The following is a 26,389-nucleotide window of genomic DNA, read 5'->3' as shown; positions in this document are numbered from 1 at the left end:
CTCAAAAACACATATCCTGCAATTGTCTGTCGCTGTGCAACCTGACTGATATCAGGAACCGTTGGAACCAACTTCCAATCTGGGTTAAGGAGGCTGACACCACCTCCACCTTTAAAACTAAACTAAAACCTTTCTGTTTAGTAAAACCTCTAGTTAGTGTTTAGTAAACCTCTAGCTGGTGTTAGTAAACCTCTAGTTAGTGTTTAGTAAACCTCTAGTTAGTGTTAGTAAACCTCTAATTAGTGTTAGTAAACCTCTAGTTAGTGTTAGCAAACTTCTAGTTAGTGTGAGCAAACCTCTAGTTAGTGTTAGTAAACCGCTAGTTAGTGTTAGTAAACCTTTAGTTAGTGTGAGCAAACCTCTAGTTAGTGTTAGTAAACCTCTAGTTAGTGTTAGTAAACCTCTAGTTAGTGTTAGTAAACCTCTAGTTAGTGTTAGTAAACCTCTAGTTAGTGTTAGTAAACCTCTAGTTAGTGTTAGTAAACCTCTAGCTGGTGTTGGTAAATCTCTAGTTAGTGTAAACTGTAATGTGTAGTGTCAGTAGTCATAGTTGCAGCTATAGAACACAAGACTATAGAAGACTATAATAGTTAGTCTCAAATATAGCTTGGTGGTAGATATGCTGCTATAGGCCTATGCTGCAGGGGGGACCGACATGATCCATGATCCACTGGGCGGTGCCTCTCACCCTTCTTCTCTTCTCTTCTTCCATTTTTTAAATTTATTATAAGTATCTCATAGTCATCATTTTTGTCCATCGTACTTGTAGTTTCTTGTGCTGGTCCCCTTTTTTCTCTTCTGTGCATGTTTGCAGGCCGGAGCTTCAGGAGCTGCATGCTGATCTGCAGTCCTCCCTCTGATCATCCCACTGCTGCTTCCACCTGTCTGTGTAGATGTCTGCTGTGTGGTTGCTGACGTGTTTATGTAATAATTGCTCAGGGGTCATGTACTGGGTCTCTGGAAAGATCTTAGAGACAACTTCTGTTGTAATAGACGCTATATAAATAAAATTGAATTGAATTGAATTGAGTTGACTGTCAGTAATGTGTGTGAGGACGGTAAAAGCAGCAGAGTGAGCGGGGAGCAGGGGCCGGGAGAGGCCAGGCAGAAGCAACAGAACAGGAACAGTGAGTCGTGATCAAAGCAGTTCCTCTCTGTTGGGGTGTTGGTCAGTATGAACAGGGATCACAATTACAGGATAAGGAACATTTAAATATATATTCAAGGTATTGAGAACAAACACACAACAAATAAATCAGCTTTAAGTTTTTCTATTTATTTTACATTTTTTGTGTATCAAAGCAAAGTGAACAGCTGTCCTAGTACATTTCCTCAAGTGCTGGGAACTGGAGCACGATATGCATCTGCGTCTGAACAACACTAAAATAACTTAATCATCAAATAAATGAATCCTCTCGTGGCAGTTTGAAGCATCATATTTCCGTCACATCTTTACAGTCATCGTTATCTTATCACCGTATAAATTAAGCAGAAAGATTTAAAAACCCGTCGTAATATTAGGAGAGCTCTCCAATCTCTGGGTCTCTGAGTGTGTAGGAATCTCGTTTGATACATCTTTCTATTAAATGTGTTTGTCTTTCCTCCCTTGTTGCGTCACATTGAAATAATCTTCATCCTCTTCTACATCATCTTCTTCATCGTCCTCTTCATAGATGCAGTCCCTCATTCGGCCACTGATTGGCGCCAGTCTGCCCTGTATCGTCACGCCCATTGGCTGAATGATTTGGTTTCTTCGTCGGCGAGAAGAAGTGCATACATTTCAATGAATAATTGAAATAACAGTGTGTATAGGGGATATTGGGTCAGTGCATTTACCGTGAGAGTCTGTTGATCATGCCAATGAGGCGACGGGCCTCCACCTCCTTCTCCTCCTCTGTCATGCCTTCCATGGGATCCGGCTGCTCCGCCTCCACCCGGCCGGTCACCAGGTTGATCTTGGATCTGGCCTCCCGATACTCCTCTGTGTCCGAGTCCGAGTCACTGGAGTAGTGGGAGGCGTACTGGCTGTCGATGGAGTTCCTCCGACCGTTCAGCAGCCCCCGAGCTGCCAACAGCCCTGCGGCGTTGCCGTAACCCGTATATTTGACAAATCGACTGACTGTTGGAGACATAAGACGAGAACTACACTGTGATGTCGTCCAGAGGTGTTTATAGATGTTCACCTTTGTTTCCTAGACAATAAATGTTTTGCCTGACCACTTTTGGACCCACACAATCACCACAACATAAATTCAACGGCTTTATGCAGCATCCATCCAGGGATGCATCAAGTTTTCACCACAACATGGTCCTGAGGACGGGAGACTCTTCCCCACCACATCTCTAAGTCTCATCGGGGTGAAGGTCTGGACTCTAGGGGACATACTTGGTTGTCCCCCAACCAAAAGGTTGCCAGATCAAATCCCAGGCTCCTACCAACTTTATGTATACAGCACTTTGAAACAACCACAGCTGAAACAAAGTACTGCTCATTACTGTATAGTAAAAACTATAATAATATATAATAATATAATAATAATAATAATAATATATAATATAATAAGAGATATAAAATAGATAAAAACCATCAGACATACCGTTTTTTCACGACCATAAGGCGCATATAAACATCTTGTATTTTTTTCAAAATGTGTGGCGCGCCGAATAGCGCAGTGCGCCCAATGTGTGTTGTTATTGTAAGGCGGACGTAGTTGAGGCCACTGTAAGGTTAACTAAAGGTTGACCTTGTGCAGCTGTGCAAGACTTCCCGTTTTTGTGTGGGGCCTCATTGTTCTTTTGAAACTTTAGGTTTCTGTCCACCAGACATGAAAATTCTCAGTTCCTCTTTAACTAAAAATGTTATGATTCACCTTTTAGCCCCGATTTCTGTCCTCCCACACACACTCTGTACAAACAATCAGTATCTTTCTAAAAATCCTCAATAAAAAGCTAATGCAAAAGAGGAACTACGGAAGCATTTCGTCAAGAGCATTCATAGAGAGCCTGTGTTGCTCTGCGAGCTCCGACTTTGCTTCCCCTTCTGCAGAAGCGCATTTTAAAAATCATTTCCAACAGTCTTTGGTGTCTTCCTTTGTTACGAGCTGGGTTTGATGTTGATTTAAACCACCATGAGAACGTTAAAGGGGGAAGTATGGGCACGCGCTGAGTCCAGGAGAACAGCTAGAGAGTATGGTTACTATTATTTAAGAAAAAATAAATAAATAATAACCATACTCTCTAATGTAGCCAGGACGAACTCGCGACGAGCTGTTGGCAGTCCCTCTATTTAACTCCCATAAACAAATTAACTAATGCGCTGGAGCTGAGTGTTCAGAGCACCGGAGCGCCGGAGCATCGGAGCGCCGGAGCACCGGAGCATTGGAGTGCGCCCATCTCGTGCCCGTCGCCGAGCGTGCAGCTCTCTGGCCACGCGCTAAGCTGTTCTCCTGGTCTCAGCGCGATCGGGCTGCGGATGAAGCCAGACGGGCTGAGTCCTGACAGGAGGTCTGACAAAGGAACACCAACCGCTGGACCTCTGTGTGAACCGGCCGTTCAAAGTGAGGCTGTGAGCGGCGTGGGAGCGATGGATGAGCGAGGGAAACCAGTTTCACAAAGAGTGTAAGGCAGGGCCGGGAAAGTTATGCCAGTTTGCAGATGGATTGTAGATGCGTGGGCTAACGTGTCTGCCGGAACTGTTGTTCGAACTTTCGCAAAAGCCGGCATAATTTCAGAGGGGCCGCACGGCACGGAAAGTGACTCTGACAGCGAAGAAAGTGGAACTGGCATATTTGATTTAGCGCAGCTGTTTAATTCAGAAACGGAGGATGAGGACTTCGATGGGTTTGATTAATGCAATAATGATTGTAATAAAGACTTAAATAAGACACAATCAAACTCTGTTTTGCTCCCGCTCTATTTTTAAATACGCACACTTGTATGCTTGTGTGTGTGTTGTTGGAAGGCGGTGCACCATGTGGGTGTGTAGACGACGCCTTTTCGTACGGTGCGTTGTGTGTGTGTTTTGAAAACAGAAATGACACACAAAACTGAGACTGCGCCTTTTCATACAGTGCACCGTATGGTCGTGAAAATACGGTATATAAAAACATGACATAAGAAAAGTTTAAATTCAACACAATAAGACCAGTTAAAACACATAAGGTTGTGGAGCAGCAATAGAGAAGGTCCTGGCCCAAGTATATATGTGGATCTCTGTTTCAAAGGGCTGAATGGAAGGAAACGATTTCCCTGTTGCCAATCACCTTCAATAACTGCAAAATAAAAGAAGGATTTAATAGCAGCTCTAATTCAGCTGTGAAACTTTAAGTCACTGTCCAACTTAAGACCCGTATTGATCCAAAATCATCAGAGGTGGACTCTGAGGCCAAAATGTTATCATCTCTGTTTTCCTTTAATTCAAATTTTAAATGTTTAGAACCAACAAAGCTTTGATATTCTCCAAAAAAATCACCAATTGGTTTCATTCAGAAGCTGTCCTTCTGATTTATGAACAAGTAAATCTGACAGTCATCAGCATAGCAGTGTATTGCAATTTCTTCTACAAGTAATAACCCAGGTACAAGTACAGGGAAAAAAGCAGTGGTCCTAGAACGGCGCCCTGTGGGACCCCACGTGACAGAGGGGCATAAGATGATTCTGCGCTTAAAATGTTGACATACAAGACCCTGTCAGCCAGGTAATAAGCATGGCTAATCATAAGCGTGACACTGGCAACCTCTTATGAAAAAGGCTTAAAGAAGTCGCTTGCTTTTGAGGAAGTATTAGCTAGCTCTTGTTCTGCCATACTATCATCAAAAACCACCCATAGTAACTTTGGAGTCCTGTACCGGTCATCTCTCACACCAACTGCTTCATGGCAAATTTGTCACACATCAACAACAATGATTAAAGGCACTTTCACAACACACTTGTGAAAGTGTCAAAATGGACTCTGTGAGCAGTTTCTGTGAGAAACAGCTGGAACAAGGGTCCATAGTTGCTTCTGATAGAATCATCCTCTGTTAATAATTCTTACTGTGTTTGTTTATTTGGCTTCTAAATGGCTTCTCTTGAACTACCTTGTGAACGGTGGATTTTGATACCTTGATTCGTTGCTATGTGGAAATAATGAAAACTGTAACGATTTTTAATTCTTTCAAAGGCCAGCTTCATGAACATTCAATCAGAATTCAAAATGAAAAAATACTTTATTGGCAGGAAATCAATTGTTAAGGTAGTAGAGACCAACTCAATTACACTTACAAATATTTTGGGGGACGCAAATGCTTCTTAGCTCTGGTTTCGTGTTTTAAACCAATTTAAAGTTTTCAGCTCTGAGAGATCATGCCCAGTTTTGTAGTCTTGTTTAACCCATCTGTTACAGAACTGTTCTTCATGGTGTTGGACACCAGAGTTTCATGCAGAGGGTGTGAATGAGGCGTAAATGAGGCGTTAAAGAGGCGTAAATGTACCGTTTTCTTTGCAGAGCACAAACAGCAGCTCGGCAGCACAATCCTTCACATCTGTATCAACGTGCGTCATCAAGCGGACCAGCTCTCCTCTGAGCGAGCTGTCCTGCTCAGGTCGGATGGCCACATCCTTCAGTGGAGGTAAGATCTAGGAAAAAAAATGAGGTCATAACTAAAGCCATGTATCCCTTCTCCAATACAAAAGCAGTTTGCCCTGAAATGTTGAAGTTTTATGAAACAAATCACAGTTCATTGCTGTTATCTCTTCCCTATAATCACTTGTGTTGAGGAATGATATAAAATCCAGTTCAGAAATCCGCTGTGGTGTAGTGAGTTTTATTCAGTAGCCGGCGGTGAGCGGACCAACGCAGTGCATGGCTGGGTTGGTGTGCTGACCCCGAATGGTTTGACAACAGGACTTTTATACAGTAAGTTCAAAGCACAAAAGGCAAGAATCAACAAACCAACGGTGAAAGACAAAAAGAAATTAAAGGGTATTTACAGTCAGATTTGATCTGTGGCCAAATGCCGTCCTCGGGCATTTGGCATGACTGTCACTAAGTTGTAAACTACCCCATAGTGTGTTCTGGAGATTCAAGTCTTGTGGCCAAATGAGTTGGTATTAACATATCAGTCAGTCGGGAACTTCGTCATATGGTATTCCCGTGGATCAGTCTGTGTTTGAGGCCAGTTCAAAGCTTGTAAGCCCTGCAGGGGGTAGGAAACTGACGTTTCAGGTCAGCCACGGTGTCACAATGCCTCATCACTTGTCACGCTAACAGCATAATAACAATTACAGTTTTCAAAAAACAGATATTCCTGATTCAAGAGCTGCCAGAGCGTCCAAACTAAAATGGAGAAAAGCTGTTTACCTTTTTTCGTAAGAAGTGCCGTGTCTCCTTGTGGACCCGCGAACTCTCGGCCAGTAGGTTGAGAACAGGTGTGAGTTTTTCCTTCAGCTTATGACCCTGGGAAAACAACAACGTATTTCACATTTATGGTCCTTGAAATGGACATTCACCACTTTTGAAAACAGCGCCATTACTGGCCACTACTGGCCATAACTGGCCATGACTGGCCACAATCGGTTGTCCGGGTTATTTACTGCATTGGTTCTTGGGGTAACTGTACCAAATATTAATGTCCATGGACCACTGGTTCTTGGTAACTGTACCAAATATTAATGTCCATGGACCACTGGTTCTTGGTAACTGTACCAAATATTAATGTCCATGGACCACTGGTTCTTGGTAACTGTACCAAATATTAATGTCCATGGACCACTGGTTCTTGGGGAAACTGTACCAAATATTAATGTCCATGGACCACTGGTTCTTGGTAACTGTACCAAATATTAATGTCCACGGACCACTGGTTCTTGGTAACTGTACCAAATATTAATGTCCATGGACCACTGGTTCTTGGGGAAACTGTACCAAATATTAATGTCCATGGACCACTGGTTCTTGGTAACTGTACCAAATATTAATGTCCATGGACCACTGGTTCTTGGTAACTATACCAAATATTAATGTCCATGGACCACTGGTTCTTGGTAACTGTACGGGTCACTGTCAAGTCCAACTGCCTTTAATTTAAGCTGATAATCAGCTGTTATCCCGTGTTCTCCACTAGTTGCAGCTTTTTTTGCTGATGTTTTTGCCACTCAGTGCGAGTCCAAGTGTGAAGTGACGTCAATGCAGACCCTCCATACACATAGACGTACCCTGTTCAGACGTCTCTCCATGAACAGCAGCAGTGCGTGGACGCAGTCCATGTTGACTCCCTCACACTTATGAGCCGCCTGGTCCAGCGGGACGGCCACTAGGACGTCCAGACACGTCAGCGGCAGCGCCGACAGGATGTTTACTGTGTGTCTGTCAAAAGAAGTGATAGCAGAATGACTTCCTCCGTCTATTTTGGGCCCATTCATTTACATTTCTCCTTGGTTTAACCACGTAAATGTCTGCGGTTATGAAAAATGATCATCTGACCCTTGAAGTTCCTCTAGAGTGTCTTCTCCATCACACGACAGCAGCAGACAGCAGCGCAACACCGCTGCCAGCTGGCGATACAAGGCCGCTTCCTCCTGTTAGAACAACGGTCGCGGTTAACAACACTCAGGCCTGTTTACACGTAGCAAAAACGGTGGTGTTTTCATGCGTTTTGGCCGTTCGTTTACACGAAAGCTAAGCTCAAAGTCACCAAAAACCATAATTTCTGAAAACTCCGGCCAAAGTGGAGATTTGCAAAACCTCTGTCTTCACGTTTGCTTGTAAACGGAGGGAAACGGACATTTAGGCTTCAGAACGTCACATTATGCGACAGAAACGCCACCACACTGCAAAAACTCAAAATCTTAACAAGAATATTTGTCTTACTAGTTAAAATGTTTAATTTTTAGTCAAAAAAATCTCATTACACTTAAAACAAGACTCATCACTGGAAAAAGTGAAAATGTACTTGAAACAGGTGAAAATTGTCAAATAACAAGTTATTTATCTGGTGATGACTCTTGTTTTAAGTGTAATGAGATTTTTTGACAAAAAATTAGACATTTTAACTAGAAATAAGACAAATATTCCTGGTAAGATTTTGAGTTTTTGCAGTGCAGCGTCATGAGTGCGACCTGTGTTTACAATTTGTTTGGCCACTGTCAATATTTTCTTGTATTTTACCTGTTTTATATTCTAAAGTCACACTTAAAAGTAACTCCACTTCTCTGTCACTCCAAACGAAAGACTCTCGTCATTTGTGTCATTTGTTGATGTTTATTTCCAGGATTCTGATGGGCTAGCATGACTTTATCTTCTCGTTACACTTCCCCCTGTAGGTTTGGCTGCTCATAGCACCTTAACAGCGTATTCATGCGGGTTCGTGTAAATGATGATATTTTTCAAAACGTAGAGGGGGAAATATCCGTTTTTGTGAATACCCGGCTATGTGTAAATGTGGCCTTAGTGAAACCACCTCCTGGACTGTAGAATAACTTGATACGAGGACAATCCCCCGGCGATGTGGCTCGGAGGCTGTCCGTGTTATTTCCTGCAGATAAACCAAGATCCCCATAGGGAGCAGAGTCCTGCTAAGATCATGTTTCCACCAGTGAACGTCTTGGCAAAACCGAGGAGGTTGTAGTTGCAGAGTTGGGTAGTAAGGAGTTACATTTACTCCGTTACATTTACTTGAGTACATTTTGGGAAATGTTGTACTTTTAGGAGTAGTTTTGAATCACTATACTTTTTACTTTTACTTGAGTAGATTTGTGAAGAAGAAACTGTTCCTCTTACTCCGCTACATTAGGCTACGTTGAGCTGTTACTTTTCTTTTATCCCTTTTATCCACGTACGCGTCAATCTCATGACATCACTGGGTGATTCTTTGGGAAAAATGTTTGTTTTTGCATGTTTTGTCACATTTACACAGACTCAAACACACACAGAGTTTCTATGAGTTCATGTTTGTTCTAGTTCTGCCTGGTTAAGAAAGAAAAGTACAAAGGCTTGAAATTTTGTGCTACTTGTGCTTAATTTATTTTTTTATTCTGTTATTTTATTTATTTTATTATGTATTAAAGTGCTTGAATTTACTTTATGCTTATTTTAATTTAAGCTTTTTTTTATTAATTTAAATTTATTTTATTTTATTGATTTAATTTGCCTGAAGATGATTATTTTGTACTTTTGTCTGTTTGAATGGTTGTGTTAAAAAAATAAATCAGACGTTACTCAACAGTTACTCAGTACTTGAGTAGTTTTTCACCAAGTACTTTTTTACTTTTACTCAAGTAATTATTTGGATGACTACTTTTTACTTCTACTTGAGTCATATTATTCTGAAGTAACAGTACTTTTACTTGGGTACAATTTTTGGCTACTCTACCAGCTCTGGGTAGTTGTAACAAGGCCAACCTGCTCGCTTCTTTTTCTTCGCTGTGGTTTAATTAAACTGTAGAACGCTGGTCTTTGGGAGTGACGTAATCATTCTTCTACTGCTGTGATGTTTCATTGACACCTTTGGTTAAAGCTCTTGTAAAACCACACCAGATGCCCACTTAAGCAATAAGGACTGGTCTGACTGAGGTAGTGGGGTAGACAAGGTTGTGATTTCTGTTTTTCAATTTAAATAACAAAAGAAAAGTTAATGAGGGGAGTGCTCCTGCTAAAATATACAGGACTGTCTCAGAAAATTAGAATATTGTGATAAAGTCCTTTATTTTCTGTAATGCAAAAATGTCATACATTCTGGATTCATTACAAATCAACTGAAATATTGCAAGCCTTTTATTATTTTAATATTGCTGATCATGGCTTACAGCTTAAGAAAACTCAAATATCCTATCTCAAAAAATTAGAATATTCTGGGAATCTTAATCTTAAACTGTAAACCATAATCAGTAATATTAAAATAATAAAAGGCTTGCAATATTTCAGTTGATTTGTAATGAATCCAGAATGTATGACATTTTTGTTTTTTTAATTGCATTACAGAAAATAAAGAACTGAGACAGTCCTGTATTTATATGTAATTAATATGTTCTGCCTCATAGGCCAGTCAGCCCCCCCCCCCCCCCCCCCCTCCTATGATACACATGGTCACATTTATGGGAGTTTTCTTCTCCTCTGTTGCCTCGCACATGCTTAGGATGGAGATTCCCTGTAATCTGTCTGGTTCAAAGCTGGTTTGTTTTTTTATCTGAACTAGCAGCAGAATAATGTGATAATCCAAGTTACAGCACATTGTTTATACAGTTATATTTCGGAATATGATTATATTATATGCACTTATATTCCTAGTTTAGGGACATAATTGGACTGAATTGGACTGCTTCCAGATTCCTGCAATGGTTTAATAATATTTTACTCTATGAAAGGAGAAATATACAAATTCCTCCCAATCTGGCTTCAGCCAACACTGATTTAAACATTTCAATTATTTTCTTACACATTTGTTGACAAAGTAGAGATCTTCCGTCCATCTTTGCTCGTCAGAGACTCAGACTTTCATGGATATTAGTCGTTGCTGTCATCACAACACCTCATTGACTTCACCTGCTTGAATGTTTTTTCACTATTTAGCAGCTGTTTTTTTGCATATTAACAAATTAAGTGAAGTTGAAGAGAAAAGAAACATGAAATATTTTGGCTAAGAAATGAATCTCAGATATCAGAATGATTACTTTTTATTCCCCTTTTAGTTCCAACTTTTGTTTAAATCAGTAATGCTGCCAGTGCCTTTTACAGAAATAGTATGGTGGAGGGAAACGGACTGAACAGACCGATATATAAAAAAAAGGTATAAACAAACTGATGGGCTTTGCTTAAAGTGCTGAATGTGTGAGCTGCTCAGCAGCAGTTGGTGCTGTTACCTCGTCTGGTTCCTGTCTGTGGAACCTGTGAGCGATGTTGAAGAGCGTCTTAAGGATCTCACTGATGTCTTGGCACATCTCTTTGGAGATGGGTGGGGTGTTCCTGTCAGCGATCACCTCGTATCCCTCGCCCCACTTCAGAGCCAGGCACTGCTCAAGGGCTTTGGTCAGCACCGACACCCCGCGCTCCTGAGGGACAACAACAGCAGCAGGTGTGAGAGGGTTTTACCCAACCCTCCCCCATACAGGATTACTGTAGTTCATACATCTGTACGGACTAGAGTCTGCTGTGGTCGGACTGGTGCACAACACCCAACACACCATGTTCAATTCAATTCATTTCAATTTTATTTATATAGCGTCTAATACAACAGATGTTGTCTCTAGACACTTTCCAGAGACCAGATCATGAACATAAACCCCCGAGCAATTATTACATAAACAATGGCAGGTAAAAACTCCCATAGTGGGAGAAAAGCCTTAAGCCAAACAGTGGCAAGAAAAACTCCCCTTTAGGAGGGAAGAAACCTGGACCAGGACCTGGATCATAAGGGGGGACCATCCTGCCGAGGACCAGACTGGGGGTCGGGGACGTCAGCAGCACACAGCAGGCAGGTGGAAGCAGCAGCGGGATGACCAGAGGGGGGTGGGGGACCGCAGGCAGGTGGAAGCAGCAGCGGGTTTACCAGTCTTCATGAAGAAGAGCAACAAGCAGTGGTAGAGGAGGGGGAGGAGCCATGGACGATTGGGGAAATGTGAAACATTCAGAGTCTTGAGCTCCTACCCAGATGAAGCCACGAACAGTACGACCCCTTCATCTTTTTAAGGATGATGTGATGAAACCATTACAGACGGATCCTTAACAGCCGCCAGAAACAGGCGTAGTAAAGAAGTAAAGAAGTAGCTAAGTAAAGAAGAGGAAGACGGAGAGCAATGCTGAAATCGGCTTCCCAGATGTTTTGAGGAAAGGGGACTCTGCTCCAAACAGTAACCCACCCCTTCCTCACATCCCCTAAACACCCAGAGGACCCGCCGACAAGGAAAAGTAGATCTTGTTTTTATAATCATAGTTTCTGCTTAATTATGATGTTCCTGTTTGGTATGCATCTTTATATCATGTTTAAAGTGTGGACAAATGACAAAGCTTTAACCGAATGGCCGAGAACAGGGACTTTTGTCCAGGCTGGAACCACGTATTTACGGTTCCCCAGATTCACTTTTCATCTTGCAAACCACTTTCATGAACAAGTTTGTAATCCGAGGTCCCGCTGCAGTTGGTTTGGGTCGCTGAGTGAGGCGTGCAGGCAGCTCCCTCGCAGCTGGGAGGATTTAGCCAGAGACACGCACGCATAGTTCAAAAACAGTGCAAAACATGTTGCACACCTCCAGGAATTTCAAGACTTCTTTTCCACATTAAACTCCACAAACCACTGAAGGCCTCCCAAACCAGCACCCAGAGTTGTGGCCGCCGTGGATAACAGTTTCACTCCCTTAACCAGTCTCTTCACACATACCGTTTTCCACAGACCTGAATCAATATTTTCAAAGTAAAAAGTTGGTGTTTACTTTGTTGAAGAGTCCACAGAGACCACAGATCCCTGACGTTCAGGGATAAACTGCTCTGGACGCTCCGGGGAGTCAGGTCGACATGACGACCCCAAGCTCAGACCAAAAAGACCAGAAGGACGTGGATGTAAAGTCGGTATGTCCAGGAGACTAAGGTTCCAATCTGGGTTAAGGAGGCTGACACCACCTCCACCTTTAAAACTAAACTTAAAACCTTTCTGTTTAGTAAACCCCTAGTTAGTGTTTAGTAAACTTCTAGCTGGTGTTGGTAAATCTCTAGTTAGTGTAAACTCTAGTGTGTTAGAGTCAGTAGTCATAGTTGCAGCTATAGAACAAGACTATAATAGTTAGTCTCAAATATAGCTTCGTGGTAGATATGCTGCTATAGGCCTATGCTGCAGGGGGGCACCGACATGATCCGCTGGGCGGTGCCTCTCACCCTTCTTCTCTCCTTTTCCCTTCCTCTATTCTCCATTTCCATTTTTATTTATTATAAGTATCTCATAGCTATCGTTTTTGTCCATCATTCCTGTAGTTTATTTTGCTGGCCCACTTTTTTCTCTTTTGTGCATGTTTGCAGGCCGGAGCTTCAGGAGCTGCCTCCACCTGCCTGCGGTCCCGGTCCCCCAGCCGCCCCCCCACCCCTCTGGTCATCCCATTGCTGCTTCCACCTGCCTGCTGTGTGCTGCTGACGTCCCTGACCCCCCAGTCTGGCCTTCGGCAGGAGGGTCCCCCCTTATGAACCTGGTCCTGGTCCAGGTTTCTTCCCTCCTAAAGGGGAGTTTTTCTTGCCACTGTTTGGCTTAAGGCTTTTCTCCCACTAGGGGAGTTTTTACTTGCCATTGTTTATGTAATAATTGCTCGGGGGTTTATGTTCTGGGTCTCTGGAAAGCGTCTAGAGACAACATCTGTTGTATTAGACGCTATATAAATAAAATTGAATTGAATTGAATAAGGTTCCAGCTGCTTGTTGGACAGATTGGTTCTCTGGACTGGCTGCAGAGAAACCAAACGCTGAGGCACAAGCAGATCTATCAGTGACCAGCAGAGGCAGTTCCCACTGATCAATTCTGGCACCATGTCTCCACAGCATTTTGAGGAATAACCATGCTCAGCAAGTTGGGAAAGTCTCCCTCTACTTCCTGTGTTTCCCCCCTTCACGTCTCATGTGTACGTGTCTTTTCCAAAGTCAACCTCATCAAAGCAAAACTTCGCATAGGTACAATATCCGTGGTGCTCACACGGAATTATACGATTTCCGTGTTGGTGCCACAGAAAATAGTGGTGAGAGGTCGTGGGCATTTCACGGATTTTTGTGAGATCAGGTTGTGTATTTTGTACATTTGATAGATAGATAGATAGATAGATAGATAGATAGATAGATAGATAGATAGATAGATAGATAGATAGATAGATAGATAGATAGATAGATAGATAGATAGATAGATAGATAGATAGATAGATAGATAGATAGATAGATAGATAGATAGATAGATAGATAGATAGATAGATAGATAGATAGATAGATAGATAGATAGATAGATAGATAGATACCTGCTGCAGCTGCAGCCTGAGCTCGGGCCTCAGGGCCGTCAGTAAGAAGAGCAGGCGCAGCTTGTAGAACTGGCCACTGGGGGGCGCCGTCGTCCAGATTCCCAGTTTCAGACTCTCCCACAGGCCTTGCAGAAGTCTCCCATGGAAACAGGAACACAATCAGAGTAAGACCAGGGGTTGCTAAGCATCTGGAAGCATCATTCACAGATTCTCATTTCCTTTTTAATACAAGGGCATGCAACATTTCCAGTTCCACATGTGGCTGCCCAAGAAATGTCTAAGACATGTTTCTCCAGAGTATGAGTTATCGGATAAATAGTGGCGTTTGTATGCGATAAACAGGAATTGTAATGTCTATAAATAGCCTGTAATGTACAACCCCAGTTCCACAAGGGACACTAGATGTAAAAAAGATAATTTTAGAGTCTTTCTGCAGATGTACAGACTGAAGATGTACAGAGGTTCACTAACCAGAGAAAAACTCCATCTATTAGTAGTGAAACAACATCAATATTAGTACAGCAGATTAGTGAAACGATACTTCACTTTGGTAAAGAATCATGACATTTGGCACAGATACTCTCCAAGGTACTCTACACCTGCCATAGTTCTACTATTGTTCTACTCTTTAGGAAAAAGGTGCGTTGATGAGGTTTTACTCTTTTTGTTGATGAGGTTTTTCACTGATTTGAACAGTTTGTATGGTGGTGTTGTTTCCTTTCCTTTCCTTTGTCTTTATCTCAGAGAATCAATGAGTGTGCAATAATAACAACAATAATAACAGTAATTATAATAACACTGTAACAATGCACCTTCCAATAATCATATATACCTCATTCTGCTGCACCTTTCACTTTTTTTTAAATTGTATATATGTTAATAAGTGCCACATTTGCTTATTTATTGTACATTTGTTTATTTACTGTTATGTACTGCTATTTTTAAATCTGGGTACAGTGAGCGGTGAAATAACCGGAGTCAAATTCCTTGTCGGGCAAGGTTCAAACTTGGCCAATAAAGCTGATTGTGATTGTGACTGTGATTGTGATTGTGATTTTGTCACCTGAGTGCGCTGGCTCTCTCCTGCGCCCTCGGACTGTTGTAGATGATGTTACACAAGACCTTGACTGCCTCCTTCCTGCACACGTCCCCGTCTTCCTCCTTCCCTTCCTGCTCCAGGTCCTCTTCCCGAGTGTCTCTCTTCCCAGGAGCCAGCATCACCTGCCCCTCCTCCCCCCTCCACCGGTAGCAGTGGATGTCTGAGCCGGCTGGGCCTGCTTCTGCAGATACCAGTGCAGGGACGGAGCAGGAAACCACCGGACATACGGACGCAGATGTGGGCCCGGCCTTGGCCACCTCGTCGTGGCCACCGGCCGCCCTTCTGTGGCTCTGCCCTGCTGCTGCCGCGGACGCGTCCTTGGGCTTCTCCTTGGGCTTCTCCTTGGGCTTTTCCTTGGCCTGTTCCTTGGCCTTCTCCTTGGGCTTTTCCTTGGCCTGTTCCTTGGCCTTCTCCTTGGGCTTTTCCTTGGCCTGTTCCTTGGCCTTCTCCTTGGCCTTCTCCTTGGGCTTTTCCTTGGCCTGTTCCTTGGCCTTTTCCTTGGCCTGTTCCTTGGGATTTTCCTTGGCCTGTTCCTTGGCCTTCTCCTTGGCCTTCTCCTTGGGCTTTTCCTTGGCCTGTTCCTTGGCCTTTTCCTTGGCCTGTTCCTTGGCCTTTTCCTTGGCCTGTTCCTTGGCCTTCTCCTTGGGCTTCTCCTTCTCTTGTTGCGGGCCTGTCTGCAGGAAGCCGATGCCCCCCAGGCGTGCCAGGGAGAGCAGGGCGGTGTCCGTTACCATGGGCCCCAGGGCCCTGCGGTCGCGGGACAGGATACGCAGCGTGTGCAGACAAACCCGTAAAACTCCCGGCTGGAGCTGACCGCCAACGAAGCCGAGCAGCGCTGCAGCCAGATCCTGCAGAGAGGGAATACAGAGAAATATGTAAGGGATAATGCCCGATGAGGTGTACATTAACATAAATATATGGACGACGCGGGGGCGTGAACCGGTTTGCCTCTGCGAAGTCCATATATTTATGTTAATGTCACCTCGAAGGGCATTGTCCCGCTTATACCACAAACAGATAATATCCTGCACAATCTCTGGCCTACCTGTCGGAGAAGAATATCTGGCATATCGTCGTCTGAATCAATTTCCGAATCAGAATCATAATCATAATCCCTTATTTTGTTCTTCTTGAACTGAGAAAACAAAAATGAGAATGGATATCATTAACTACAAGATGCATTTACTGGAGCACAATACAAGTCCTTTCACATAAACTGCGTCTTCATTCCCCATCTAGTCTTCGTTCTCAGATGACAGGAGGCTAAAGCTACTCACTTGAGCTGAGGTCTCTAATTTTAACAACTTGATCTCTGACCAAGAAAGAATTAAGATGTTTCGTCGCTTCAAAATAACCTGTATTCAGGTGCTTGTGGCTTTTTTGGGGAAAGCAGGTAGACAGAGGGGGAAAGACACCCACTAAAGAGGGACAGGGACTCGAACCTGCGCTGCCTGCAGCAGCACTACACTGCAAAAACTTTCTAGTTAAAATGTCTCATTTTTAGACAAAAAAATCTCATTACACTTAAAACAAGACTCATCACTGGAAAAAAAAAAAACAATTTTCACCTGTTTCAAGTAGATTTTCACTTAAAATAAGTAGAAAAATCTGCCAGTGGAACAAGATTTTTTTGCTTGTAATGAGAAGATAAATCTTGTCCTACTGGCAGATTTTCTACTTATTTCAAGTGAACATTTACTTGAAAATGGTCAAATAACAAGTTATTTTCTCTTAATTACTCTTGTTTTAAGTGTAATGAGATTTTCTGACTAAAAATGAGACATTTTAACTAGAAATAAGACAAATATTCCTGGTAAGATTTTAAGTTTCTGCAGTGTACAGCCTCTGTCAACCCACTGAACTATCCAGTGGGCCAGCAAGCATTCTAAAGCAGTTCCCAAGTATCACGTTTTTATGCTCCGTCTGACGCTGGCAAGAAAAACAAATAAATCTCATGCAAGACATCAAGACAGCCTCGGTTATTCTCAAATATGGAATCAAAAGTAGTTTGGTGACAGCTTTTCCCTTTTTATGTAGATGATGAGTGACTGTAAGACGCAATCTGTAATATTATATAGTATAGTATAGTAATATACTGTAGTATATTACTATATATATTATATATATATACATTCCTTTTCTCTTTTGTGCATGTTTGCAGGCCGGAGCTTCAGGAGCTGCATGCCGACCTGCAGCGCCCCCTCTGATCATCCCACTGCTGCTTCCACCTGCCTGTGTGGATGTCTGCTATATGTTTCCTGGTCCAGGTTTCTTCCCTCCTAAAGGGGAGTTTTTCTTGCCACTGTTTGGCTTAAGGTTTTTCTCCAGCTAGGGGAGTTTTTACCTGCCATTGTTTATGTTATGTTGATGTAATAATTGATCAGGGGTCATGTCTGGGACTTGCTGATTGGGCCGGAGCTTCGGGAGCTGCGTGCTGGCCTGCGGTCCCCACCCCTGGTCATCCCGTTGCTGCTTCCACCTGCCTGCTGTGCTGTTGCCGTCCCTGACCCACCAGTCTGGCCCTCGGCAGGAGGGTCCCCCCTTATGAGCCTGGTCCTGCTCAAGGTTTCTTCCCTCCTAAAGGGGAGTTTTTCCTTGCCACTGTTTGGCTTAAGGTTTTTCTCCCACTAGGGGAGTTTTTACCTGCCATTGTTTATGTAATAACTGCTCGGGGGTCATGTTCTGGGTATGGGTCTCTGTAAAGCGTCTAGAGACAACTCTGTTGTATTAGACGCTATATAAATAAAATTGAATTGAATTGAATTGAATGTTCTGGTCTCTGGAAAGATCCTGGAGACAACTTCTGTTGTAATAGACGCTATAGAAATAATATTGAATTGAAAAAAAAAAAGGAAATTGAAATGTGACGCATGTTTACGGAAGAATATTAGGGCCAGGAAGGACAAAAATAAAAATAAAAATTTAATTATGCACTTTGAGAAAAAAGTCAAAATTTCGAGAAAAAAGTAAAAATGTCGAGATTAATGTTGAAGTACAATTTCGAGAAAAAAGTCAAAATGTCGAGAAAAAAGTCGAAATGTATTTCAACTTTATTCTCGATATTTCGATTTTATTCACGAAATTTCAACTTTATTCTTGAAATTGTATTTCAACATTAATCTCGACATTTCAACTTTTTTCTCGACATTTCGACTTTTTTCTCGAAATGCACAATAAAAAAAAATCTTCCTCTCTCAAAAAAATGTTTTTTCCTGCATGCTTATGTGAAACAAGTTCATGTGCAGCATGTTCATGTTCATGTGCAGCATGTTCATGTTCATGTGCATGTCTGCATAGTGGAGGTCACTGCATGGTGATGAGTCATGAGTATCTGAGCAGCTTTAGAACATACAGCTGCTTGAGATTACCAAGTGGTTATGAAGACACTCATACATGCACACTGAAGTGACGAAGCAGTCTAAGCACCTTTTCAGATTACTGTAATACACGGTGAACTCATGGTCAGCACATCTCCAGTCTAGTCTTACCTCCTCCAGCCGTTGTTGCTGCAGCCACGTTGTCCACAAATGAAGAGTAGCAGAAATGCATGAGAGGAAAGTGGTTAAAAACACAATGAATAATTCTCGTGATCACTGGTAAAACATGTCAAACTCTCACATCGGGATACATGAAACTGTCCTGCGCAAAGAAAATGTTTACCTGTTTCCATTCTCTGAGTCATTTTACATAAATCTGAACAGCCAAACCTTTGTTTTATTACAACACTACCCTAAGATCTACATAACATGGTAATAAAAACAGTATCTAGAGCAGAATATGGAAAATGTATCAAATATCTTTAAATGATGGTTCAGGCAGATGTTTGCTTGTGTGTTTCATAGTTCAGAAACATCTGGAACTGAAGACACCAGCTGATGGAGCTCCTGGTCTGATTTAGGTTCAATAGTCCTGGATCTTGATGAGTTTTCAGTCTATTGTGAATAAAATTATGAGACCGCGACTTTAGACCAAGAAGCAGCCGTTTGTTTCTGCACTCAGACCCTGCGGACGTTTGAGCCTCTGCAGGGTCTGGGTCGGGGTCAGTAATATTTACGTGAGCTACATTGGTTTGTTCAACTTGAATTTAAACTTTAAGAATAAAACAGCCGAGCACTGTAGCTCTAGAATAACACTCTGATGCATCTCTATGGATCCTCTTAAAGGGATTGAACCAGGTCGTCACACTGGAGCTTCACAAAATAGGAGCTCATAAAAAAAATAGAGACTAAAACATGAGTAGTCATTTTCACATAGAAATCTAAATAATATGACAACTCTTTAGTCATGAGTCTGTTTATCTAGACCAGGGGTCGGCAACCCGCGACTCCAGAGCCCCAGGCAGCTCTAGAGCCGCCCTAGTGGCTCCTTGGAGCTTTTTCAAAAATGTTTGACCTTTTTTTTCCTTTTTTTCTTTTTTTTCTCTTTTTCTTTCTTTTTTTTCTCTTTTTTTCTTCTTTTTTTCACTTTTTTTCTTCCTTTTTCCTTTCCTTTTTAATCTCGATATTTCAACTTTTTTCTCGACATTTCAACCTTTTTCTCGAAATTTTGACTTTTTTCTCGACATTTCGACTTTTTTCTCAACATTTCGACATTTTCATGAAATTTTGACTATTTCCTTAACATTTCGACTATTTCCTCTACATTTCTACTTTTTTCTCGAAATTTTGACTTTTTTCTCAAGATTGTACTTCAACATTAATCTTGACATTTCAACTTTTTTCTCAAAATTTTGACTTTTTTCCTGACATTTCGACTCTTTTCTTGACATTTCGACTTTTTTCTCGACATTTCGACTTTTTTCTTGACATTTCGACTTTTTTCTCGACATTTCGACTTTTTTCTTTCTTCTTTCTCGAAGTGCATAATGAAAAAAGAAAATCTTCCCCCACTTCTAACTAATATAGAAACATGCAGCATGTGTTGTCTTCATTCTAAGGCTTATACAAGACTTTTCATTTTTTGCGGCTCCAGACATATTTGTTTTTTGTGTTTTTGGTCCAATATGGTTCTTTCAACATTTTGGGTTGCCGACCCCTGGTCTAGACCTCCACAGTAGATTTGACTAGTACTACAACTGAAGTCCAAGGAGATGAGTGAAGGAGGACTCTTTGGTAGACTTGAAAAACCTCAGGTGTGGCAAAATCAACAGTTTGGTTCATTCTAAGAAGAGATGAGCTGATGAGATGAACCACAACAAAAGACCTGGAAAAAACACTAAAGTGGACTGTGGAGAATCCTAGCATCCTTTCTTAGGTGAAGAAAAAGCCCTTCACAAAATCAACAATCTGCATCCACAATCTTCATGAATGTCAATACTGAGGATTTACCTCAGCACAAATCAGGGCATACAGATGACACTTTAACAGATAACAAAAAATAAAATCCTCCCACGCTCTCGATTCAGATTCCTGGGACAGATGAAAGCAATATCAAACACGGCAGAGGCAGTACCCTAACCCTAACCCTAACCCTAACCCTAGTGTTATGGTCTGGCGCGTGGCTCACTGCTGTTTATTGACAATGTGACTGCTGACAGAAGTAGACGACGAATCCTGAGGCGTCAGATGAATTATACCAAGTGATACTAAACTCACTGGCAGAGCTTCATACCCTGAACACAGCAACGAAGATAATCTAGACTTTTCTATTCTTCAGTGGTCAAGTCAGTGGTCTGTTGGTGTTCATGGACTCACCACATCCTGACACTTTGAGTGTAAAGGATTGCGTCCAAGCATTAAAGGTTATTGCTATATTTACAGTTAAGTCCAAGCACTGTTGATCCCTAAAAGGTAAAATGGTCATATTAAAGCAGCACAATGTAACTTTCAGCTTTTGTTGAGTTTGGCGGCTCCTTTGGACAAAAGCGGTAGTGCTTTACCAGAAAAAACTACATTTCCCATGAGCACCAGCGTGTACTGCCGGAAAACTCCTGTCCCCGTCGCTGCATTTGTTTTGATAGTGAATGAAATAAGACGGGACGGACTTTCAAAACTACTTTTCTGTTTTCAGCGGTCGTTTGCAGGATGGATAGCGAAGAGGTAATGTATCTATTTTTGGCTAAACAATATAATATGACGATGTTCAAAATCACTAAGTTCAACTTGGTTTTATGAGTGAACACACCCCCGTCCCCCTGTCCCGTTTCAGCCAGATAATGCGCCGCAAATTACAAACGCTCTGGTTTTGTTCTAATGCACCTTTTTCCTGTCACGTTTTTTAGAGGGACTTGGTCATAAATTAGTAGTCCAACATACTTACTGACAAAATAAAAAAATACTTTATAACCTGTAAATAACTGAATGTTTTGCAGATCAGCCCTGCACAATTTTACAGTTCTCAGGAAAAATACTAGAAATGTTTTATACATTTTCTTTGCATTGCATTCTTTCCTCTAGTGCTGTAATTCTATTCAATTGTATTGAACATCCCTCCTCGTCTTTCAGCTCACGCCAGCGAGTGAACGCCGGGCCAACGTTTATTCTTGTCCAGGTATTTAGCTTGTTACTCCCCCACTTTCTTTTTGTTAGCCTCCTCCGATAAAACTTTTATTTTCTTGGGTTTTTCCGCTGCTTGGGCCATGACACCAGCTTCTGCTGAGCTCTGCGCTCCACGCCCCGCCCACTATGAATGGGGAAGGAGGGGGAAGTGACGTATGCCGTAAAGCAGTCAAAGCTGTAAAAATGTGTAGTTTTTTAGTGTGGAAGGGTTCCTACCATGCTCCTCAAAGTTACATAGTACCAAGGGGGCACGGTGGCGCAGCTGGTAGTGCAGCGGTCTCACAGCAAGAAGGTCCTGGGTTCGATTCCCGCCGGGGGACGCTGTGGGTGCTGAAGTGCGTGTTAGTTCCCCCATGACTTCAGTGCCCACACCATGGGTGGGGTTGGCGAAAGGATCTTTCTGTGTGATCTTTCCCCCGTGTTCTCTTGGGTAGCTAATGGGAGCTACCCTCACAAAAACATGCACACATGCCCCCTCTGGCCAACCGGGGCGCCAGATGGGGTGGGGAGGATCCGGCCGGAATAACGTGATCCTTCCACGCGCTACGTTCGGCCGAAGAAGCCCCACCCTGTCTGGTGAAAAGATGCGGCCTGCTCACTCCTCAGGTTAAGGAGGAGACCTGAGCTCAGTGCTCTTGCCCAGGACTGTCAGTAGGTAGGAGCACGGGGTGGTAAAAAATGGGAAAAAAACCGGGATAAAAATATATTTAAAAAAAAAAAGTTACATAGTACCAGTGAAGGCGATACAGACCCCTCAGACCATGACAGAGGTTCATTAAACCTGTTGGAAGTTGATGTACCATCACAATGATGATGATGAAATATTAGATTAAGGTGGAAAAGTTACATAGTGCTGCATTAAATCCAAACACTGTTGATCCCTAAAAGGTAAAATGGTCATATTAAAAAAACGGGGTGTTCATTCAGGAAGCAATGCTGAAATGCTGATTGGCTGTTGGACATTTAAACGAGACCGCTGTGACTCTGATGATGCTCTAAGGAGGTCACATAATGGCTTTATGATTACACAATGCTGGAAGTATATCTTTAGAAATGCTCACACTGGCACAGATACTTATTCTATATTATGCTGATGACATGAGGTCTGATTAAACTGCATTCTACGTGTTTCAGTAAAAGCTGTACGATCGGGATTCATGAAAATAAACTGAGATGTGGGAACTCCAGACTGCAGACGTGGACGAATGACCACATAGACGAAGACCTGGCCAACATTTGTAACGTGGGGCCCGTCTGAGATAGAAGTGAGCTGAAAACGGAGCACCACAGGGCTCTGTGTTGGCCCCATGGGAACTCCTGGTTCTGCTCAGGTTCCTGGTCCATGGCAGAACCAGCCAACGATCGGATGGACCTCACAATCGAGCACCTGAAGGGGAAAACATGACAGCTAAAACATTTTTACTGACCTTTTTTCTTTCCTGCGCATCAGTGTCAAAAAAGAAACAGTCTGCCAACTGCAGGGGTAGAAAAATGCAAATCCAAAATTACATCTGTCATCCTTCAACAAGATGGATATGCGTTTTTTTTAATCCGTTTAATTGTTTTACTTCGTTCTATCAATGAAATGTTGTCATTTATTTATACTACACGAACAACCTCTGGAATTGATTGTTTTTCTGCATTGATGTGTCATCAAATGTGACCTGAGCTTCATCTAGGTAGCAATAACAAAGTGTTCAAGCTGATAATATATATATATATATATATATATATATATATATATATATATATATATATATATATATATATATATATATATATATATATATATATATATATATATATATATATATATATATATATATATATGTGTGTGTAGGTATGTATGGGTGTATGCGTATGTAGGGGTATACATGGTGTATGGGTATATACATACGCATACATACGTATGTATGTATGCGTATGTACACAGATGTGTGGTGTGATTATTTGTGTAAGTAGATATATACATAGATATAGAGCAGATATAGTATAGTGTAAATAAGTATATTTATATAAATATTTATATGGGCATGTGTGTACAAATATATAGAAATATTCAACTATGTGTATGTATGTATAAGTATGTGTGTGAGTATAATTACAGTATATAATAATAATATTAATAATAATAATAATAATAATAATAATAATAATAATAATAATAATAATAATAATAATAATAATAATAATAATAATAATAATAATAATAATAATAATAATACTGTTATTTAGCAGTGTGGGTACAGTGTGTGAATATTTATAAATACAGGTTAAATGATCAGTCAATGGGGGTAGGACTAAATAAGTTTACACTTCTTCCTACTCCTTTTTTGGCACATGTAAATCAAGATAGCAAGTTTTAAAGGATGAAATTCTTTGTTTTGTTGTTTTGTTTTCTTAAACTTCTCATGAAGTGTTGTTTTTTTTTACATGTACAAAAATAAAAATAAAATACATCAAATCAAATAATACAGACTATTAAAACTTCTGTCCTTGGTGGAAAATGGTCATTGAACATTTACAGAGCTGGAGGGGAGCTGAGCTCCAAGGTTAAACAGAGTTCTGGCTCATTCTTCATCTCAGACACATGTGTAGGATGTCTGGTGTGAACATGTCTCTGGAGCTCAGTCCGATCAGCATCTTTATGGGGTTAAGATCTGGGCTTTTCCTGTCTCCGTATACAATACATCTGTGGATGGAGTAACACTTAAATAACTAGGAGACGCCCCGGCAGCACGGACAGACCAGCACCAGCTCTCTGCTTCTTCATTAACTGCTCCTATCATGCTTTACACACTGTTTCCATGGCTACAGAAAGTATTTCCAGTGGCTGGACTGGTGCAGTAGTCATGGCAACCGTTAGTAACCTGGGAGTTGTAGCTGTCCAGCAGGAGCTGGACCGTGTCCTGGTCTCCCCGGCCGATGCTCTCCAGGATCCTCTCCACGTCCGGAGCCATGACTGAGGCCCAACGCCGGTCCAATCAGAGCTGGACAGGACAGAGGACAGAGGATGGAGGACGGAGGACAGAGGACAGAGGACAGAGGACAGGGGACAGGGGACAGAGGACAGAGGACAGAGGACAGAGGACAGGGGACAGGGGACAGAGGACAGAGGACAGAGGACAGAGGACAGAGGACAGAGGACAGAGGACAGAAGACAAGAACAGAGGACAGAGGACAGAGGACAGAGGACAGAGGACAGAAGACAAGAACAGAGGACAGAGGACAGAGGACAGAGGACAGAGGACAGAGGACAGAGGACAGAGGACAGAGGACAGAGGACAGAGGACAGAGGACAGAGGACAGAGGACAGAGGACAGGACCGGTTACTCACGGTGCAGGCTCACCACGGGTCAGCAGGTACACCAGGTAGGAACTACTAACTAATCATCAATTACTCAACCCTTGTACTGTCTTTGGGTCAAAATGACCCAATCCTTCTATCCTTCTTTCCTCCTGCTCTCTCCTTCCTTCTTCCTTTCCTCTTTTCATCCTTTTTTACCCTCCTTTACTCCTTTTTCTTCCTACCTCCCTTCCGTCATTCGTTCCTTTATTACCTTCTTTGCTTTTCCTTCCTTCTTTCCTTATTTTATCCATTCCTTCCTTCTTCCCTCCCTTCTTTCTTTCCTTTTCTCCATTCCTTCTTCCCTCCCTTCTTTCCTTTTCTCCCTTTTTCTTCCTTTCTCCCTTCCTTCCATCTTTTCTCCCTTCCTTACTCCCTTTCCTACTTCTTTCCTTCTTTTCTCCCTTCTTTCCTCCCTTCCATCTTTTCTCCTTTCTTTCCTTACTTCCATCTTTTCTCCCTTCCTTACTCCCTTTCCTACTTCCTTCCTTCTTTCCTTCTTTTCTCCTTTCTTCCTTACTTCCTTCTTTCCTTCCTTCCATCTTTTCTCCCTTCCTTACTCCCTTTCCTACTTCCTTCCTTCTTTCCTTTTCTCCTTTCTCCCTTCCTTCCATCTTTTCTCCCTTACTTCCTTTCCTACTTCCTTCCTTCTTTCCTTCTTTTCTCCTTTCTTCCTTACTTCCTTCTTTCCTTCCTTCCATATTCTCTCCCTTCCTTCATTCCTTCTTTCCTCCCTTCCATCTTTCCTTCATTCCTTCTTTTCTCCCTTCACCCTCCCTTGACCCAAAGACAGCACACGGGTTAAACAGAAACAGTGTTCAGGTCCATGGAAAGCCTTCCCAGGACGTGAGTGTTAACTGGTCTGTGATAGAAAGCTGGACAGCTACATCTAGTTTGATTAAAGAATAAAAACCTTCCTGCAGGACAGGACAGTCGTGCACTTACCTGACGGTGTCACAGCCCACAACCTGCTCCGTCTCCTGATGAAACACTGTCCGGCTAATCTAGCAGCTCCTCTTCCTCTGCTACTCCCTCCCCTTCACTCCCTAAGCCCTGGATACACACACACACACACACACACACACACACACACACACACACACACACACACACACACACACACACACACACACACACACACACACACACACACACACACACACACACACACACACACACACACTGCACTCTGCAACTAGGTCACTCTGCAGTGTGATGTTTTTCATCATTAGCATCATTTCATTTGTTTATTTCTCTTAATTGATCTGTTTGGCTTGATTTTTGTTAAATATGTTGTTAAATGTTGTTAAATGTTATTCTTCATATGACCTTCCCACAAAACACTTTTTTAGGTACCTGCAGATGTGACTACCAGGTTTTACAAAGCTTTGTTCCCACCAGCAGAGGGCGTGGGTCATTTTACAGTAAATCGCTCTGGGAGGCTGACCTGGGCATAACCAGGGATTTTTTTTTTATCGTGCCCTTCGAGAA

At 42.1% G+C, this 26,389-nt stretch overlaps 1 protein-coding gene across 2 annotated transcripts; it reads right to left on the bottom strand.

Annotated features, from left to right (window-relative positions):
• Positions 1 to 1,261: 1,261 nt before the first annotated feature.
• si:ch211-195b15.7 (synembryn-A) lies at positions 1,262 to 25,897 on the bottom strand. Of its 2 annotated transcripts, XM_061712877.1 has the most exons (14): positions 25,844 to 25,897; positions 24,423 to 24,542; positions 22,980 to 23,027; positions 18,544 to 18,561; positions 16,101 to 16,190; positions 15,020 to 15,903; positions 13,957 to 14,092; positions 10,837 to 11,025; positions 7,463 to 7,557; positions 7,195 to 7,345; positions 6,341 to 6,436; positions 5,472 to 5,616; positions 1,837 to 2,119; positions 1,262 to 1,751 (listed from the first exon to the last, which is right to left on the bottom strand). In XM_061712877.1, exons 2-14 carry the CDS (start codon positions 24,510 to 24,512, stop codon positions 1,583 to 1,585), a joined length of 2,394 nt encoding a protein of 797 aa, XP_061568861.1. In that variant the 5' UTR covers positions 24,513 to 24,542; positions 25,844 to 25,897; the 3' UTR covers positions 1,262 to 1,582. The 2 variants fall into 2 exon arrangements, with proteins under 2 accessions (XP_061568861.1, XP_061568862.1); XM_061712878.1 differs by lacking the exons at positions 18,544 to 18,561; positions 22,980 to 23,027; positions 24,423 to 24,542; positions 25,844 to 25,897 and adding an exon at positions 18,482 to 18,533.
• Between the last annotated feature and the right edge of the window lie 492 nt (positions 25,898 to 26,389).

The sequence above is a fragment of the Cololabis saira genome, chromosome 21 (assembly GCF_033807715.1).
Source record: "Cololabis saira isolate AMF1-May2022 chromosome 21, fColSai1.1, whole genome shotgun sequence".
In the NCBI taxonomy this organism is placed as follows: domain Eukaryota; kingdom Metazoa; phylum Chordata; class Actinopteri; order Beloniformes; family Belonidae; genus Cololabis; species Cololabis saira.
Note: the sequence above shows the minus strand (reverse complement) of the source record. Positions and strands in the feature narration are given on the sequence as shown.